The 21,744-nt window shown below is 35.8% G+C and overlaps 1 protein-coding gene across 4 annotated transcripts in view; it reads left to right on the top strand.

Moving 5' to 3' along the window:
• The window catches only part of FSTL5 (follistatin like 5), a 680,376-nt gene that overhangs the window by 357,692 nt on the left and 300,940 nt on the right, over positions 1 to 21,744 (top strand). For all 4 annotated transcript variants that reach the window (XM_004266153.3, XM_004266154.3, XM_012531687.3 and 1 more), the window contains exon 6: positions 7,098 to 7,218. In XM_004266153.3, coding sequence (XP_004266201.1) covers positions 7,098 to 7,218 — 121 coding nt within the window. The remainder of the gene's footprint in view (positions 1 to 7,097; positions 7,219 to 21,744) is intronic.

The following is a 21,744-nucleotide window of genomic DNA, read 5'->3' as shown; positions in this document are numbered from 1 at the left end:
ACATATGTTATTCCAAAATAGACCTGTAATGCTTGAAATGAGGATTTCAGGATGAAGTGACCTAAGGTATGATCACATCCCTTTTGGCAGGCTGGTATGTAGGAAAAGTTCATTGGAAGAGAGAAGGTTAATGATCATTTGCTATGAAAAGAAGCATAGAACTCTTCCTGGTGGTTTATTCATATGCATTTTGAAGTTTCTGGGGATATTGATAAAGAGTTAAGGTAGACAGAAATATTGTGAATTGAGGGGTAAATCATTGGTGAATTATGGGGAGAGAATAGGAAAGAATTATGTAACTGAATGACCTGACATTCAAAGGAGTAGCTTCTATTTATCATCCATCCATCTGTCTATCTATCTATCTATCTATCTATCTATCTATCTATCTGATGAAAGAAAACTCATTTGGGAGGAGGAAGAAATCCAGAAGTGCCAATAGGGAAGCATTTAATTTTTGACCATCTTCCTTCCATTGAGGTAGAATAAACATGAGAAAAAAATTAGTCTCCAATTGTTAAAATTATTGGACAACTGGTTTTCTTAAGGGGTAGCCAGATTTTCTTAAAGTCAGTATGGTGAAGAACATGTTTTCATAAAAATAGAAGCCAAAAGAGAATTTTCTGATCAGAGAGCAGGATTTACAGAGGATACTATGATGGGTTTGAGTTGGAAAGGAAATGAGATTAGGTCAGATTGGGAAGTGTGCAGAGCAATATGGGAAGACTTGGATTTTATAGGGTCACAGAGGTTAACCAGGGTTAGAAGCACAAGGGAATTTGTATAAATTGTCCCTTAGAGAAAGGACAACTACTTCTCGCATCATGGTTCCTCAGAGTAAAATGAGGGGATACATACGCAGACTTCACTCAGCAGAATGGCACCCTTGAGTTTATTAGCAATGTTAAAAGATAAACTGAAGCATATTAAAATGTTGAGTTTATCTGAGCAAAAATCCATTCAAATCTGACAGCGCCATACCAAAAGTTGTTAGAAGCATTCTGCGGAGGGGAGCTAGGGAAAACTTTTACAGAGAGAAGGTGAAAGCAAAGTAAGGAAAGTACTAATTGGCTACAGATTAAAGCCTAGTTGTTTGTGACCCGTTGTCCTTAGGTTTTGATTTCATAACCTTGAGGCATTTACAGGTTTAGGGGTTGGTTGTATTGTATGTGCCAAGGCATTAGAGCCAACCTCAGCCTAAAATTCTCCTTGCTTAATTTAAGAGCAGCCAACGTAGAGTTCTTGAAGTGAAATGGTGCTAATGGCTTGGCAAATGTGTTCCTCAGCCTTCTCCCCATTTCATAAAATAACCACCCATGGAGTTTAAGTATGCAAAGTCATTCCCCTGTGAGTCTGAGTTTAAATTAGCAGCTGTATTGAGTATATTGATTTAGCTTTTTTCTTCATTTAGGTTCTGTCATCTTAATAAGCTGATTCACATTAGGAATACATATTAGAATGAAATATTTCCTTAATGTGCACACATGACAACTGTTTATTAAAATAATAAAAGGAACTACTTGTTCTCAGGATTTAGATTATTATATATATTTGACTTAAAGAGCCATTTGCTCAATGACTACCATATGTGAATTCATTTACAAAATTAAATAAAAAAGAATAAATAACGCTAGATATTTTTAAGCTAACAGGATAGGCATGGTGCTGATGTGTTTGCAGACTTTGTACATATCCATTTTCTTTAAAATTTATTAGAACTGTTACATAGGGAATGGACAGTTAGTCTTTATTTTGAGTTGTTAAGCCTATTACAGTTTTAAAGATTTTTAAAAGGGTTCTTGTAGCTAGTCAACATATTTATGTGTAATGAGATTGGTAAGAATTGTTTTATCCCATAGATAAAATGCTATTTTAGTGGAAACAAACTAAATGCAAATAAATAAGCCTTTGTTTGGGTAGAGAAGGAGATAAGTGAGGACTGTCTGGGAGTGCCGTGGTAATTAATCCTATTCAACATTTACAAACCCCATAAACCTGTCAGGTATACAAAATAAGGCAGCAGAAACCAGTTGTTAAAATGGCATTGGCAATGCCAGTAGGTAGATCCTAGTAGAATCGGGAATTTCCTTTCAAGGGCTAAGGATTTCAGAATAATAACAGCAACCATTAGCACTTAAAACAGAAAGGTAAGGCCTGTATTGTTGGGTTAGGTGTAGCTCAGGGCTCCAATTAATAAACAGTAATTTCAATTGTAGCTGGAAACCTTAGTAAGTAGTTTCAAATATTCTTTTTTTTTTTTTTTTGCTTTAACTCTGTTCATAGTATCATAAGACAACTTGAAATTTAAAATTAAATTTTTTAAAAATTTTAAATATATTGTTTGTAGCATTCCTTTAGAATGTCAAAGTATACTAAACATGTTGGCATTCATGTTCAGAGAATCCCTGTGAGCCATATAGAATGCCTTAAAACTAAAATAGTTTTCATCCCGCCAATTGTTTAATAATTTTATCTCTTCAGCTAGTCTTTCAAAATTAATGTTGGCCCTAATGATTTTTTAAATGTCTTCTAACGTGTTAAGCATGTTACGAAACCTAAAAGAGAACTTAGAAGATGTGATTGTTTTATGCAATTCTTTTCTTTTAATACACCTATTGCAGGGTAGCATCAGTTATATATGATTAAACCATTATAATTTGTAATATTAATTATTTACTCTCTGTCCTTTCACATTGTTTATTTTTAAGCGCTGTTGACCATCCATAATTATCTTGTTTTTTTCAATTGATTACATGTTCCCACTCACCGTTTCTAGAATATTAACTCCATAATGGAGTCATTCTTACTTACTAATTAATCTCCAGTCCCTAGAACTATTCATATGGTGGTTGTAAAGAAAGGAAAGAAAGAGGGATGGAGGAAGGGAGAGAGGGAGAAAGGAAGAAAGTGGATAAGAAGTAGTCTGGAGGACCAAGTAACAGAAGAGCCAACCTATATTGATGTGGGAGAAAGTTAAAAGCCAGTGCCTGGAGATGTGTATCGTTACCACAGGAGTATATTTATTTTCTGAGCCTTGGAGCCTTTCTGAGCCTACACATTTGTCAAGTAAAGGACTGAATATATCTACCTCTGCTTAACTTCACAAACGTGATGGACTTTCTTTAAAATAGAGGATCACTGAGCTCTAACTCTACTAAGACCATTGTGATTCTGACACAGGCATGATTAGTTTGAGAAAAATAGTTTCAAAGGATGAGGAAGAACTCAGATTACTTGAACATATTATCAATCGAAAAAAAAAATGCCCAACGTGAGAGCTGTGAGTTGTTTTATTTGGGGCAAAATGAGGACTATAGCCCGGGAGACAGCATTTCGGAGAGCTCTGAGAAACTGCTCCAAAGATTTTGGGGGGCAGGTCAGTGTACATGTGATTTTGGTGAAGAGGGAGTACATGCAATCAAGCACATATTTTTTGCAGAAGGTTTCTGCTGGTCTCGTGAAGGTTACTCGTCACAAGGAGCAGACGTCACCACGAAGGATTTTAGTGCTTTTCTAGATATGAGGAGATGCAAGAATTGAGCTCATAAAATTGTCTCCTGAAAATATCTAACTATCTGAAGACCTGTTCTGCCACTTTTTTGCAGAGCACAGAGGGCCTCATTTCTGCTCTCCACCTGAACTCCTTTCAGGGGGTGTTGAAGGTCAGCAGCTGCAGCAGCGCATGATTTAATCCTTGTAGAGGGAGCTGGCAAGTGCCAATTAGTAGTTGGCAGTATGAGTAGTATAGCTCACGAGTTCATCTTTTCTCCCACTCCACCAAGGAGAGGAAAGAACAAGACACAAAACTGGAAGATTAGACTCCTCTGTCTTCCTACCCCCTACACAGATGGTCTCATCACCATGACCTGACTTGAGACCATCAAAATCAACTACACGTATCTTATTGCTTTTGTGAGAGTTAATATAATAAACCTGGATGTCCAAATCATGCCTTATCCCCAGAAATCTAATAACCATACATCTCTTAGCAGGGAGACAATCCTCTGCATCTACCTCTGGCACTTTCTATCTCTCTTTCCAGTTTTATTTATCTTTAGATAAGTTATCGTCATCTGAGATTCTGTGTAGTGTACAAGCATGTCTCAGAGATATTGCAGTTTGGTTCCAGACTACCACAGTATTGCAATAAAGCAAGTCACATAATTTTTGTTTGTTTGTTTCCTAGTGCATATAAAAGTTATTTTTATACTACACAGTACTTTATTAAGTGTGCAGTAGCATTATGCCTAAAAAAACAATGTACTTACCTGAATTAAAAAGATACTTTGCAAATGAAACTGTGACTGGCCTCCTAGACTAAAGTTTCAACATAAGATACTTCAATGGCAGTATATTCAGTGAGTCTGGCCTTGTCAAGAATCTCTAGTTCAGATGTAACACATGCATTCTGAGGAAGCTACAGTGGGAAGTCTTTGGAACCAGAGCCAGACGGTAAATGATATAAATGTCCTACAAGTTTGGTTCCCCAGCACCAGAGTGCTTAATGTATTACTACTATTTTGTTTTATTCTTTCTTTCCCCCAGTCACACATTCAGCTCGTTAAGGCTATCAGAACTCCAAATATCTGAAGCAATTTTCCCAGGCTGGTTAAAAGGTCTATAGGAAGGTATCTTCTGCATTTGGAACACCCCAGAGTGTGCCAATGCTCCCATCAGGAAACAAAGGAGAGAAAAAGTTACTAGGAAGCATGTCTTAAGTAGGCTATTTCATTGACCAAAAATGGACTAAATGAGGAAAACGTGTATTTAAAATATGGAAGAATGAGGGAGTCAATCACCTCTCTCCTGTGCGTGGGCATGGCCAAGCGTCTGTGAACAAGGATTTTTATAAAAAGCTCACTAGCCAGGACCATGCACTTTCCTAAAGCACATTCATTAAAACAGCATATCCAGCTGGAGTTTTATAATCATGATCAAATCAAGTTCAAGATCAAATCAAAAGCAAGCTAGTCTTATGTCAAAACCAGTTTCAAGGAAAAAAGTAGGAGTCTGTTCTCTGGGTCTATACATGATTTAACTTGAGTGAAATATTAGAACAGAAATAAATATGAGACATACAGTACAATGATGAAAGCTTCTCCCCCAACTTTCTGTTCCATCGTTTCACAAACAGGTACGTGACTAAAAGTCACTAAAAATAGTATTAAAATATCTGACCAAATCCTGGTGTCACTGCATCCTAAAAATTACCGCAGTGCTGGCACTGCAGGTCTTTAGGAAGAGTATAGTGAGGTAAGATCAAACACACTGCCCCTCCGCCACCTGGGAAAAGTCACTTCCCATTATCCAACAAATAACAGATGGAGAGTGGCTGAGAGCGCCGTTGCTTTCTAAACAGAAAAGCAGTACTTGTTTCCCCATTAGGCTTATAGGAGAGATAGCTTCAGCCATTAGATAGTTTTGTTAATCCCTCCAGCTGGACTGTGCTAAAGCCTAGGGCTTTAATCGTCACTATTGACAATATCCATTTATATGGAAAGCAGATAAATCATTCACTTTCCTCCCCTTCTAAGGCAGCAAATGCCAGCTTAGCCAATGAAATTTGAATCCAGTAAACAAGAAGAGAGAACACATGATGTGTAAAAGTCGTATTTAGCAGTGCAGGTGCTGTCATTTCATGTCACCACTCAGGTGGCTACAGGAGGGGCTGGAGCTTCTAGTGATCCATCGGCTAAGCTCCATCCTCAGCGCTGTCTCTGCAGCTCATCCAAGCGCAGGCATAACAACTTCTAACTTACGGATGTTCCATAAAAGGTTAAAAATAGCTCTTTAGTAATTCCTATCACCAATCTGCCATTGCTGTGACAAAGCTTGAATCATCCCGGTCTACCAAAAGAAATAATAAAGCATCATGAATATACAACTATAACGTGCACAAGCTGGTGTGGAAATCTGCATGAATTATTATAATGAGAAGCACGTTAAATAAAAATCATTATTTTTAACTTTGATTAGGTCTGAATGTATACTGTATGTCTTGCACTTGACGATATGTGTGTGTATAAGCATATACATGTTTTTATAAGTCTGCACAACAACCAGGAGAGATAGAGGTTACTATCTTTAATTTCTAATTGAGAAAAGGTTGAGTGACTTGCCAGATATTCTAGAACTATTAAGTGTCCTTGGCATGGTCTGAACCCAGAGCTGGCTGACTTCAGAGTCTGTGTTTCCTGATTGCACCAACTTAAAAAAAAAAAAAAAACACGGGGAAGCAAAGCTCCAAGCCATATGAACCACTCCCTCTGTGGACAAATATGAAAGACCGTGGACACAGCTATGCAGCTACCCAGAATGAAAAGGAATGTTTGAAAAATCTTGGAGACCTCTTTTACCAGACAGGCTATATCTGTCTGGTAAAAAACAGAGTATAAAAAAGCTGCCCCATGGGACAGAGCACAGAGTAGAAAAGCAGCCTGGTGATTTTCCTCACCCCTGCTTGGGTAGGTTTCCATCATCAATTGGTGCATTAATTCTATCTGGCTCCTGGAAACAGTCATTTGTTGAATAGCTCCTTTGTGACCCAGGGAGTTAATTCAGAATACCAAATGCCTTCATTTCCAGCTGGAGAGGAGTTCAGGCAGAAGAGAAAAAAAATACTAACTTCATTTTTTACAAATAATAGGAAGATGAAAGTTGGACCAAATTTCCTCACTATTTTTGTTGGAGAAGAACTGTTCTATTTTGACATGGGTCACTGAGACATTGGAGGAAATTTTCATGTGCAGGCATTTCCTTGAGTCAATATAAGTGGAGCAAAGGAAATGACTGAAATACAAAAATGTCCTTTTAGTGTTCAGATTTTCTGGGTCCTACTGGGAGGTTTCTGTATTAGAAAATTTAGGCTAAATTCTAAGTACATATCTTAACGTCAAAGCAACTAAGTCAAATTTTTAAGTATATCTTTGAAACAGTTGAAAATAAATGTCCAGTAACTGAAAACCCAGGTTTCTCATAGGTTCAGTTCTTTGCCCAACTACAGACTTAAATTACCTATTAAGTGACTTACATATAATTAATTATACTATAGAAATGTTAAGACAGATATAATTGCCTGAATTTAATTTTCTTGTCAGGTGATAAAACAGGAAGAACTTGGCAAGGACCCTTCTGATTGCACTTTGTATGATCTACTGAAATATGATGATTTTAACTCAGACAAGCACCTGGCTCTTGAAGAATTTTATAGAACATTCCGTGAGTATAAGATTCATTCTCTAATTCCTCTTTGTTCTTTTTTCTGTTTCTTTACCCAATATGGTGCGTTTGCTTGACCTCAAAGTACAGACTGTTTCTTAAGAGAAGTATATAATTGAGATAATTTAAGTGTGTGGCTGTATTGAAATGAATGTAAAAGCTAAGGGAGTTATAATTCTAAAATGCAGAGCTGGAAATGTTTGATAACATTTACTATCAGTTCCTATTGATTCTAGTTTAAGATATTAATTCCACAGTGATGCTTCCAAGGTTATTTTTAGAGTAGGAAGAGCACTTCACTGTCACCATATATCAAAAACAATTATTTACATAATGACAATTTTTTTATTTTATAGAAAAACCAAAGTTGATTAATAGATAAAGTTTGCATATATGTTAACAACAATAATTAGCATAAGAATTGAAAATTATATTTATGTTAAGATATTTTGGAATCAATTATATATGTTTAAAATGCTTAAAGACTTCTTAAAATTGAGTATACTTTATAGAGCAAAGTTGTAAAGATGATTTGGTTAAAAAAGTGTATGACAGGTTATTCATTAAAAATAATTCAAAGAAAAAAGAGTAAGAGGCAAAAAACAGAAGGGAAAGTTTGGAGCTGTGTGTAAAAGAAAGAGAAAAAAAAATCATTAAATTAACTGGTTGGTATTTGAAAATCACCAAGTAATGAAAGTTAAGTGAGATTTTAGATTGATAGATGATAGATAGATAGATAATCTTCAATATTTTTATATGCACTCACATATATAGGACTTTCCAAATATATACATATGTATATATTTCTTTTTTCCAAAAAGGCAGGAAATAGGATATGTACTTGGTATAAAAAGATCCTTTTTTTTTTTTTTGCGGTACGCGGGCCTCTCACTGCTGTGGCCTCTCCCGTTGCGGAGCACAGGGTCCGGATGTGCAGGCTCAGCAGCCATGGCTCACAGGCCCAGCCGCTCCGCGACATGTGGGATCCTCGCAGACCGGGGCACGAACCCGTGTTCCCTGCATCGGCAGGCGGACTCTCAACCACTGTGCCACCAGGGAAGCCCAAAAGATCCTTTTTGAGTTATGCCTCTGTCATCCATCAGTTGTCTGATATTGGAAAAATTACTTAAATCTCTGAAAATTCATATAAATGAGGATAGTAATTACCACATGATCATTTTATATTAAAACACTGAATTATATTTTATGTAATATTTGAAACTAGCAAAGTAATAAATGTGAAATAGCTGCTTGTTACAAAGCTTTAAGGCAAGACGTCAGTATGCTCTTCAAATTTAATTAAACTGCATTTCCACTTTAAATTGCAAGCAGAATACAGATGGGATATCTCGGTAAACACTTAATCCTTTAAAGTGTGTCACAAGGCTAGAAAACTTTTCAAAGATAACAAGAAAGCAGCATTATCATTCAATGATTATATGAAGAAACTGAAACACAGAGAAGTTAAGAACCAAGTGGCTGAGTTTATTATCAGACCTATGCCAAACCAGTTAAGAAGTCTATGTGTTTGCCACTAAACTTCACTCTGTAGTAGGCATTGTTCTGTGTGCTTAGGATGACAGGAATATTATGGTTTATCAGGAAAAATTGTTTACATTAGATTATATTGTATACTATCGTGTAAGATACAAGGGGATAAATGTCATAGGAAGGCCTACGTAAAATATAAAGTGAACTAAGAATATAACCTCCAACACTGGGAATCAAGGAGAGTTTATGAAAGTAGTAACAATTGAATGGGTCTTCAGGATGAGTGGATTTGGACTTTAGGGGATGAGAGATGGAAGATGGACAAAGAGAAGAGTGTCAGGGAGGAAGAAATTTTCCTCTACCCTTCTGGGTCCTTTTGGCTGGTCTAAGAATCAAGTTCACATAAGGCAGATTAGCAGGAGAAAATCAAAATTTAATAACGTGTATACATGGGAGAGACCCAAGAAAACTGGGTAACTCACCAAAATGGCTGAAACCCTCACCTTAAATACCATTTTCAGCTAAAGACAAAAGAGGATGCTGAGGTAGGGGTTTTGTGCTTCAAAGGGGAGGAAAGCAACACACATGGAGATGGAAAAACAAGTGTTTGGTAAATGAATGTTCTCTTAGCCCTGCACAAACAGTGGGACACAGAGAGTAATTTTAAGAAGCAGACTTTGCTGAGTTCCTTTCTGTCCACACCCCTAGTTCATACTATGGTAACCTGTGGTGATAGCTCCCTTCCTGGAAGAGGTCCTCTATCCTCTTTCTTCAAGGCAGTTGGGGGAAGGTTGAAGTTACTTTCCAAGTCTTTTGGGCTTTGTTTGTTTTCAGCTTGAAATAATATTAATACCAAAGAGACATTTGGGGGTGGCAGTTTTGCTCTCCTACATCAGCATAAATAAAATCTCTACTGCATGATACACCAGAGTATTTATAGAAACTAGTCCAACCGGAAGATCTCTTCCAGGTCTGAAAGTCTATGGAAATATATCAATTATCATTACTATTTTACTAACTTATTTTATTAAACAGGCAGTCTAACCTACCAACTCCTATCCCCCACTCCCATAATATGAAGATACATGGATGTGGCTAAATAAAAGTAGTTGAAATCTATAGCAGTAGCAGAAAATATTTTTAATGGTATACAAACTATCAAGCATCAATAAGAATTAAATTGTATGTTTACGTAGGATTTTTATTCAAAATATTGTTAATGGTGGAATAGTGGAGCTAGAAACTAATAAATACAATGAAAATAAAGTGTGAGTAATATGTTATTTTTATGGTAACACAGCAAAGACTGAATAATGATCCCTGGCAATATCAGTACAAAAGAATCTTCCCTAGAATACTGCTGCCTGCACCTATCAAGGGGAAAATGATGCTGTGTTTGGGATACGATTTGATATTGCTAAGGAAGGCAAGGTAGATCAGTATGTTGTAAAGATAAATAAAATTTGCAATTCAGAAATCTGAATCATCAATACAAACTTCAATAGAGACATAGTGAAACGTTGTTTTTAAAGGAGCTACAGTGTACTACAAACTATTGAATTTGGAGAGAAGAAAATCTATATGATTCTGTTAACAACTGGAAGGTAGTATGGTAGCAATTTTATTGAAATTATTTATAGTAAATGCAATGAAGTTTAATGAAGATTGTAATGATTCTGCCATTCTGTCAAAATTATGTATAACGCAAAAGGTCTACATTTTTAATATTTTGAATCATAAAGTGATATTTGATAACAAAAGCACTTGGCAATCAGCAATCATATTATGAGGTTTTATCTTTTTGAATAATCACAAAACTTTTCCTTAACTATGATAAAATGATGTTAACATAATCGTTTAGAAAAGGTAATGTTTTTAAGTAATGCTGGAATTATCTGGGGTGTCTTAATATTCATTGTGGTCTCACCAAGCAGTTTTCTGCAATATATTTTCAGCGTTTCACCGTTATTAAACAGGGTATCAAGCTCTCGAATGACCCTTTGGAGAGAGCAACACTAACTTGTTTGGATTGCCTGTATCAGCAAGATGTGTTTATACTTATATGTGAATAGGAAACATACGTCTATTTCTTTCTCTCCTTCTGTTAAAATACTTCACCACTAAACCCACCTCGGTTTTGTGAAGTTTAGTGACAGGTGTTGTATAATGACATGATTTTAGAAAGTTACTCTATTATAAAATATTACTATCATGAATAAAAAAATATAACAATTGTGAAAAGGCAATCTATTTTAAAGTTATGTATTAAGTACCTATGTGTATAGACTGCTGTGACAGTTAAAGCAACTTGAAAAGATACGTTTCCTTTCCTTTAGAATGCATCATCTCAGACAGACAATGATAAAAAGGACAGATATAGTAAGGATAAAAAGTAATCAGTTTTTCCACCCAGAATTCATTCCCCCAGAGAGTTTCTAAAAAGAAAGCCCAGAAAACTCAAAAGTCCCTAAATGAATAGAATCTAGAAAAATAAACTCAGGCCAGAGAAGTTAAGAAACTTGTCTTTATCCAGTCTTTATTTACTGGTAGATACAAAGATAAACAGATTTCTTGAGTTCCAGTTTATTATTCTTTCTGCCACCACACAACATGGAAGAAAGTAAAGGGTACTTTGCAAACAGGAAAAGGTTAATGGTAAAGAAAAAAGAACCAGCACATTATCAACTGTTATTACATGATTAGGGTATTATTTTAGTAGTTATAAAGTTTTCCATCAAATAGTATTTTTTTTTCATTTTGGATAAGATGAATTATTTTATTATTTTACAATAAGCATCAGATAACATTCTTAATTTTTCTCCAGAATTTTTGACGTTATTCAAAAATCCCTTGAGTTTTACTAGGATATTTAAAATAAATCATCACTGCAAGCATCAAATATCTTAAATCATGCTTTGTTTGATTAACAAACTTGGAAATCTATGCAATGGGATCCAATAAATCTTAAGTGAGATCAGACATAGTTTTGAATATTTAAAAGAAATACTAGGGCTTCCCTGGTGGCGCAGTGGTTGAGAGTCTGCCTGCCGATGCAGGGGAAACGGGTTCGTGCCCCGGTCCGGGAAGATCCCACATGCCGCGGAGCTGCTGGGCCCGTGAGCCATGGCCGCTGAGCCTGCGCGTCCGGAGCCTGTGCTCCGCAACGGGAGAGGCCACAACAGTGAGGCCCGCGTACCTAAAAAATAAGAAATACTAAATCTTCTCGTCAGATGGTGGACACCCTGCACGCTTGCATTTTGTTGCCTTGATAGTAAAATGTGTAGATTTTTCAGTGCAAAGAGTAATTAGAATTAAAAACAAATTAATAGTGTCATTATTAACTACAAGGACTTGTATTAAAATACAGAGATTCAGCGTTTTATTTTCTTCCAACTCAAAATTAAAATACAATGTTTGATTAAGTTTGACATGTCTGGAACTCTATATTTTTGCTTCAGATTTGTAGGTAAATGCAAGTGATTTGCCATTAGACAAGATGACCATACACAAAACTGAGACATTTAATTTCAGAAGTGATGTTCAAATAAATGTTTATATTTATTTATTTTTGCAAATTCAATTAAGATGGTAAAGTGTTATTATATGGCTCTTAATTTTAGGAATTAATTGTTTTCATTTGGACTTTCTAGATAACCCAAAATGGTGTAAATGTCTATCTAGAGAAAAGATACTTTGTAAATGCTTTCCATGTACATAATTTCCTGAGTTAAACTATAAAGTGCTTTGACTTAAAATTACATGAAGTGAGGAGTCTGTGTAACTCTGATAGATTCTTGAAATCCTATTAAATTATGAGTTGTAGTTCCCCAAACCATATACATACACTTTAAGATGTGTTCTAGTGATTCAAGATCTAATGTCACCCTTAAATAAATCTTTATCAATTCAAAATGATCTCTATGTGTGGAAAGATCCAAAGGAAGATGTTTTTCTACTATGCATAAAATAATTAGGTTTTTGCAAACATAATGCATCAATTGTGAGCATTTATATTGAAACTAACTGTACAATATCTGTCTCTCCTTTCTTAAAAAGAATAATTAAAACTCTAAAATTCTAAAATATTAAAAAACATGGAACAGTTATTTTAAATCACCTAACTCTTCATGATTATATTCAAAATGTCATCTCTCTTTATATGAAAGAATTCTTAATGGAATATAAATTTGATAACGACATTATAAGGAAAAGATATTTATTTTTCTGGGAAATCACAATTGCTATAATAAAATGTTAATTATCGGAATCATCTAATAAGAAGAGCAATAAAATATGAGTATTATATTAACATTCATTGACATTAGATCATTAGTATATGAAAGTCCTTTATTTGAGAAAAATAGCAGAATTTAGTGACCGGAATTAAGACTGTTGCTGTATATTAAGGTGAGGGAGGCAGGAGGAGCAGTAGCAGTAATGCAAGAAGGTGTCCATATTTGGAAAATCACTTATAAGCAGAATCATCTCGATTTGATGAGTGATTACATACACATGGGAGGAAGAGGGTAGGGTCAAGGATAATGTCCAATTTTCTGCTTGCAAACAAAGGTGAACAATGATGCTACTCATTAAAGTAGGAAACATGGGAAGAGAAGGAAGTGTGAGGAGTATATTAAATTTTAGACATATTGGCATATTCAAATATAAACTTTTGGATGGAGAATATGGTGGTCTAGAGTCAGGTGGGAGCTCTGGGGCACAAATAGAGACATAGAGCATGCAGTCAAAATTTGATACTCTGGCAAGGAGTGGGGTATCTAAGGTGAGTATGTGAAGATAGAAGAGATGGGCAGAACAGCAGTAGGAAACTAAAAGTAAACAACAGCAAAACTTAGAGAGATAGGAAGAAAGCCAAAGGAGTACACCATCATAAAATTTTAATAAGGAATTGTTTCCAAGGCTGGGTTCAAAACAAGTTGCCAATTTGTTGGTAACTTTGGTCACAGCACTTTCAGCAGAGATGTAGGGGTAGAAGCAAAAGTGCTGGTGGTTGAGAAGTTGGATATAAAAAAAAAAGAAATGAAAACAAATGTTGAGCAAAAAAGCAGAGCACATAATATACATCAAGTATATATGTAGTTAAAATCCAAATTAGGTAAAACTCATTGTGATTTTAGTAGTTAATATGAATGGTTGCCTTTGGGGGAGTGGAGGGCGTGCAGTGGGAACACAAGGCAAGAGAAGGGCTTCTATGGTGCTGGCAATGTTCTTATTTTCATCCAGATAAAAAATCCCACACTGATTTGGGAAATGCTGCATTGGATGAACTGCTATAGAATAACCCCAAACTGGATCATTGTAGCATTAAAATCTTGCAGCAAGTTTAGTTGACTGGTCCACTGGGGAAATCATTCTTTTGTTACATGCTTTGAACGCAAAGTTAGTTTACATGTGTGTATGAATACAATCCTCTATGTTGGAGTGTGTAGATATGCACTAATCGTACATAGAGCACCACTTGCTTACAGATGGTTGTAGTGTATGTTATTTTTGATGTGTCTGGGTTCTATCCCTAATAGAAAAATACTGTGCAAAACATGATTGTTGAGATCCAACTTATAGACATAGATTCCAAAAGGACAGTTTTCTGGTTCTTAAAAAAAAAAAAAAGCTTGTATACCCCACATGTTAATAAAAAGACAACCGGGAGTTTGACATCTTCAAAGGTGGTGGAGCCAGGGCACCTCAGAGCGTTCCCGCAGTCCGTCGAGCCCTCAGAAGTTGCCTCCGCTGGCTGACACCTCAGCCTTTGCCCTGCACGCTGGTCTCGGGCTTCATGGAAGTGAAAACAAGCCAAGAGTAAAACAAAACCAGTACAAATCCCCAAGTCAAAACAGCTACAGTCAAATTCAAGGAAAGCAAAGTTGTGTGGCTGACATGGTCTCGGTGCTCCAGCTGGCTGTCAGGCCTGAGCCTTGGAGGTGGGAGAGCACAGTACAGGACACTGGACCATGAGAGACCTCCCAGCTCCACATAATATCAATTGGCGAGAGCTCTCCCAGAGATCTCTGTCTCAACACTAAGACCCAGCTCCGCTCAGTGACCAGCAAGCTCCAGTGCTGGACACCCTATGCCAAACAACTAGGAAGACAAGAACACAACCCCACACATTAGCAGAGAGGCTGCCTAAAAACATACTAAGTTCACAGACAACCCAAAACACACCACCGGACACGGTCCTGCTCACCAGAAAGATAAGATCCAGCCTTATCCACCAGAACACAGGCACCACTACTCTCCACCAGGAAGCCTACACAAGCCACTGAACCAAATTTACCCACCAGGGGCAGACACCAAAAAAAACCCGGAAACTACAAACCTGCAGCCTGTGAAAAGGAGACCCCAAACACAGTAAGTTAAGCTAAATGAGAAGACAGAGAAACACACAGCCGATGAAGGAGCAAGGTAAAAACCCACCAGACCAAACATATGAAGAGGAAATAGGCAGTCTACATGAAAAATAATTCAGAGTAATGATAGTAAAGATGATCCAAAATCTTGGAAATAGAATGGAGAAAATACAAGAAACGTTTAACGAGGACCTAGAAGAACTAAAGAGTAAACAAACAATGATGAACAACACAATAAATGAAATTAAAAGTTCTCTAAAAGGAATCAATAGCAGAATAACCGAGGCAGAAGAACGGATAAGTGACCTGGAAGATAAAATGTAGAAATAACTATCGCAGAGCAGAATAAAGAAAAAAGAATGAAAAAAATTGAGGACAGTCTCAGAGACCTCTGGGATAACATTAAATGCACCAACGTTTGAATTATAGGGGTCCCAGAGGAAGAAGAAAAACAGAAAGGGACTGAGAAAATATTTGAAGAGATTATAGTTGAAAACTTCCATAATATGGGAAAAGAAATAGTCAATCAAGTCCAGGAAGTGCAGAGAGTCCCATACAGGATAAATCCAAGGAGAAACACGTCAAAACACATATTAATCAAATTATCAAAAATTAAATACAAAAAAAAATATTAAAAGCAGAAAGGGGAAAAACAAATAACAAACTAGGGAGTCCCCATAAAGTTAACAGCTGATCTTCCAGAAGAAACTCTGCAAGCCAGAAGGGAGTGGCAGGACATATTTAAGTGATGAAAGGAAAAAAACTACAAATAAGACTACTCTGCACAGCAAGGATCTCATTCAGATTTGTTGGAGAAATTAAAACCTTTACAGAGAAGCAAAAGCTAAGAGAATTTAGCACCACCAAACCAGCTTTACAGCAAATGCTAAAGGAACTTCTCTAGGCATGAAACACAAGAGGAGGAAAAGACCTAAAATAACAAACCCAAAACAATTAAGAACATGATAATAGGAAAACACATATCAATAATTACCTTAAATGTAAATGGATTAAATGCTTCAACCAAAAGACATAGAGTGGCTGAATGAATACAAAAACAAGACCCGTATATATGCTGTCTACAAGAGACCCACGTCAGACCTAGGGACACGTACAGACTGAAAGTGAGGGGATGGAAAAAGATATTCCGTGCAAATGGAAATCAAAAGAAAGCTAGAGTAGCAATTCTCATAACAGAAAAAATAGACTTTAAAATAAAGACTATTACAAGAGACAAAGAAGGACACTACATAATGATCAAGGGATCATTTCAAGAAGAAGATATAACAATTGTAAATATTTATGCACCCAACATAGGAGCACCTCAATACATAAGGCAAATACTAACAGCCATAAAAGGGGAAATCGACAGTAACACATTCATAGTAGGGGACTTTAACACCCCACCTGACTTTCACCAATGGACAGATCATCCAAAATGAAAATAAATGAGGAAACTCAAGCTTTCAATGATACATTAAACAAAATGGACTTACTTGATACTTATAGGACATTCCATCCAAGATCAACAGAATACACTTTCTTCTCAAGTGCTTATGGAACATTTTCTAGGATACAGCATTTGTGATCTTGGGTCACAAATCAAGCCTTGGTAAATTTAAGCATATTGAAACTGTAACAAGTATCTTTTCTGAACACAATGCTATGAGAGTAGATAATCAATTACAGGGGAAAAAAATGGCAAAAAATACAAACACATGGAGGCTAAACATTACACTACTAAATAACCAAGAGTTCACTGAAGAAATCAAAGAGTAAATTTAAAAAATACCTAGAAACAAATGACAATGAAAACATGACAGCGCAAAACCAATGGGATACAGCAAAAGCACATCTAAGAGGGAAGTTTATAGCAATACAATTCTACCTCAAGAAACAAGAAAGATCTCAAATAAACAACCTAAACTTACACCTAAAGCAATTAGAGAAAGAAGAACCAAAAAATACAATCCAAAGTTTGCAAAAGGAAAGAAATCATAAAGATCAGATCAGAAATAAATGAAAAAGAAATGAAGGAAATGACAGCAAAGGTCAATAAAACTAAAAGCTTGTTCTTTGAGAAGATAAACAAAATTGATAAACCATTAGTCAGACTCATCAAGAAAAAAAGGGAGAAAACTCAATAGAGTTAGAAATGAAAAAGAAGTAATAACTGACACTGCAGAAATACAAAGAATCAGAGATTACTACAAGCAACTATATGCCAATAAAATGGACAACCTGGAAGAAATGAACACATTCTTAGAAAAGCACAAACTTCTGAGACTGAACCAGGAAGAAATAGAAAATATAAACAGACCAATCACAAGCACTGAAATTGAAACTGTGATTAAAAATCTTCCAACAAACAAAAGCCCAGGACCAGAGGGCTTCACTGGCAAATTCTATCAAACATTTAGAGAAGAGCTAACACATATCCTTCTCAAATTCTTCCAAAATATAGCAGAGGGAGGAACACTCCCAAATTCATTCTACGAGGCCACCATCACCCTTATACCAAAACCAGAAAAAGATGTCACAAAGAAAGAAAACTACAGGCCAATATCACTGATGAACATAGATGCAAAAATCCTCAACAAAATACTAGCAAATAGAATCCAGCAGCACATTAAAAGGATCATAAACCATGATCAAGTCGGGTTATTCCCAGGAATGCAAGGATTCTTCAATACACCAAAACCAATCAATGTGATACACCATATTAACAAATTGAAGGATAAAAACCATATGATAATCTCTATAGAAGCAGAAAAAGCTTTCGACAAAATTCCCCACCCATTTATGATAAAAACTCTCCAGAAAGTAGGCACAGAGGGAACTTACCTCAACATAATAAAGGTCATGTATGACAAACCCACAGCCAACATCATTCTCAATAGTGAAAAACTCAAACCATTTCCTCTAAGATCAGGAAGAAGACAATGGTGCCCACTATCCCCACTATTTTTCAACATAGTTTTGGAAATTTTAGCCAAAGCAGAGACGAAAAAGAAATAAAAGGAATCCAAATTGGAAAAAAAGATGTAAAGCTGTCACTGTTTGCAGATGACATGATAATATACAGAGAGAATCCTAAAGATGCTACCAGAAAACTACAGAGTTAATCAATGAATTTGGTAAAGTAGCAAGATACAGTATTAATGCACAGAAAACTCTTGTATTCCTATATACTAACAACAAAAAATCTGAAAGAGTAATTAAGGAAACACTCCCATTTATCATTGCAACAAAAAGAATAAAATATCTAGGAATAACCCTACCTAAGGAGACAAAAGAGCTGTATGCAGAAAACTATAAGACACTGCTGAAAGAAATTAAAGATGATACAAACAGATGGAGAGATATACCAAGTTCTTGGATTGGAAGAATGAACATTGTGAAAATGACTGTACTACCCAAAGCAATCTACAGATTCAATGCAATCCCTATCAAACTACCAATGGCATTTTTCACAGAACTAGGACAAAAAATTTCACAATTTGTATGGAAACACAAAAGACCCCAAATAGCCAAAGGAATCTTGAGAAAGAAAAATGGAGCTGGAGGACCCAGGCTCCCTGACTTCAGACTATACTACAAAGCTACAGAAATCAAGACAGCATGGGACTGGCACAAAAACAGAAATATAGATCAATGGAACAGGATAGAAAGCCCAGAGATAAACCCAGACACATATGGTCACCTTATCTTTGATAAAGGAATGAAGAATATACAATGGAGAAAAGACAGCCTCTTCAATAATTGGTGCTGGGAAAACTGAACAGCTACATATAAAAAATAATGAAATTAGAACACTCCCTAACACCATACATAAAAGTAAACTCAAAATGAATTAAAGACCTAAATGTAAGGCCACACACTATAAAACTCTTAGAGGAAAACATAGGCAGAATACTCTATGACATAAATCACAGCAAGATCCTTTTAGACCCATCTCCTAGAGAAATGAAAATAAAAACAAAAATAAACAATGGGACCTAATGAACCTTAGGTTCATTAGGGACCTAATGAACCTTAAAAGCTTTTGCACAGCAAAGGAAGCCATAAACAAGATGAAAAGACAGCCCTCAAATTGGGAGAAAATATTTGAAAATGAAGTAACTGACAAAAGAGTAATCTCCAAAATATACAAGCAGCTCATGCAGCTCAATACCAAAAAAACCAACAACCCAATCCAAAAATGGGCAGAAGACCTAAATAGACATTTCTCCAAAGAAGATATACAGATTGCCAACAAACACATGAAAATGGATACTCAACATCACTAATCATTAGAGAAATGCAAGTCAAAACCACAGTGAGAAATCAACTCACACTGGTCAGAAAGGACATCATCAAATAATCTACAAACAATAAATGCTGGAGAGGGTGTGGAGAAAAGGGAACACTGTTGCACTGTTGGTGGGAATGTAAATTGATACAGCCACTGTGGAGAACAGTATGGAGCTTCCTTCATAAACTAAAAATAGAACTACCATATGACCCAGCAATGCCACTACTGGGCATATACCCTGAGAAAACCATAATTCAAAAAGAGTCATGTACCACAATATTCATTACAACACTATTTACAATAGCCAGGACATGGAATCAACCTAAATGTCCATCGACGGATGAATGGATAAAGAAGATGTGGCACATATATACAATGGAATATTACTCAGCCATAAAAAGAACTGAAATTGAGTTATTTGTAGTGAGGTGGATGGACCTAGAGTGTGTCATATAGAGTGAAGTAAGTCAGAAAGAGAAAAACAAATACCATATGCTAACACATATATATGGAATCTAAAAAAAAAAAAAAAGATTCTGAAGAACCTAGGGGCAGGACAGGAATAAAGCCGCAAATGTAGAGAGTGGACTTGAGGACACAGGGAGGGGGAAGTGTAGGCTGGGAAGAAGTGAGAGTGGCATGGACATATATACACTACCAAATGTAAACTAGCTAGTGGGAAGCAGCCTCATAACACTGGGGATCAGCTCGGTGCTTTGTGACCACCTAGAGGGGTGGGATAGAGAGGGTGGGAGGGAGATGCAAGAAGGAGGGGATATGGGGACATAAATATATATATATATATATATAAAGCTGATTCACTTTGTTATACAACAGAAACAAACACAACAAAGTAAAGCAATTATACTCCAATAAAGATGTTAAAAAAATTTTTTTAAATAAACCTAAAAAAGTAAAAAATAAAATTACAACTGTTAAGGCAATATAGATTTGAACTATAATTTTAAAAACAATAAAAGCCTTAAGTCATTCCCATCTGAAGATGACTTTGGCCTCACCATTGCTAAGGTTACCTTAATCTGATGTAGCTGGTACACATTTATGTTTCTCTTTTTACCTATATCCACTGGCATTCTACACTCTCTGATTTTTACACGCTCTGATCTCTCACTGGTAAATTTTGCTTGTTGACCTGTTTGTAACTTTTAAAAGCAGATACAATTAGATATTTTAGCTTCTTTTATTTCAGGTGAAACACTTCTATTTATTTCTTGAAGTATTGACTCTTTTGTCATATAGATATTGAGAATAAGGACTTGCCTGACAGTGAAATTGAAATAAAAAATAATAAAATGGTAACTCACCAATCTTTCTTATTTTCCACACTTGTCAATCATAATTTACTGTGTCTGACTTAAAATTACTTTCTGCTGATTTCAGCATAATATTCTGAGATGGAGTTTGCCTGAGGCTGTTTATGGACTTTCACAATCATTTCTATAATTCACTAGTCCTTTGGCTTTGTTAACCCAATGTTCTTAATACCATCTTCTCAGAAACTCCTTGAATTGAGGCTTATGTTTTCCTTGTGTGGTCTGAAACCCTATCCGGATGGAGTCTTCATAGTGGCTTTACTGTGGAGATCCAGGGAACACTGCTGCCCAGATCTGAGCCATTTGGACATGACTGAGTGGCTGCAGATTGGCACCAAAGCCTTTGCTTCATTTCAAAGTATCTCAGATTCCCAAACTGAGTTCATACTAATGGAATTTAATTTTTAACTGGCCAAAATTGTTCAACAATTTAAAACAATTGGAATGGAATCTGTCATGTTTTAATTACTAGCTGTTCTCTGAATTCCCTTCTCTAGGTTATTCTGAGAGAATGCATTTTATCTAAATTTTCCAGTTGAAAGTTTCTTTATAGGATTCTGCTCTGTCAAGTGATACTTTAGAGAGGCATTTATCTAACAAGTGAGCATTATTATGAAATATAAAATAAAGTGCTTTTTAAACTTATAATATCAGATAATCATATGCGTTTAAGCATTTAATCTTTTAAAAATATTTATTTAAAGAATTTGAAAGCTAATACTTAGAAAATACATTTTTGCTAAATTTATTTTAATGAATAGTTATTATTGCCTCATTAATTTTTAACCAGCTAAAGGTCTACTCCGTCAGTTAAGTGAGTTCTACTGCTATTATGGAGTAGTTCTATGGTTATAACCAGACAAAACAAAGTTTTAACAGGCCTTATCCATGTATATAGACATCGTAAGATTTACATTGAGTATCTAATATTAGTTTGAATCCAGTGTATCTTGTTGAAAAAAGGGAAGAAATGTATCAAAACTAGAGAAATAGATTTTTGAATTTTCCTAAAGTTTAAGCCAAATTTCATGTTAAT

Source organism: Orcinus orca, chromosome 4, assembly GCF_937001465.1.
Source record: "Orcinus orca chromosome 4, mOrcOrc1.1, whole genome shotgun sequence".
NCBI classification, from domain to species: Eukaryota; Metazoa; Chordata; class Mammalia; order Artiodactyla; family Delphinidae; genus Orcinus; species Orcinus orca.
The sequence above is the reverse complement of the archived record's forward strand: the minus strand, read 5'-3'. Positions and strand labels throughout refer to the sequence as shown.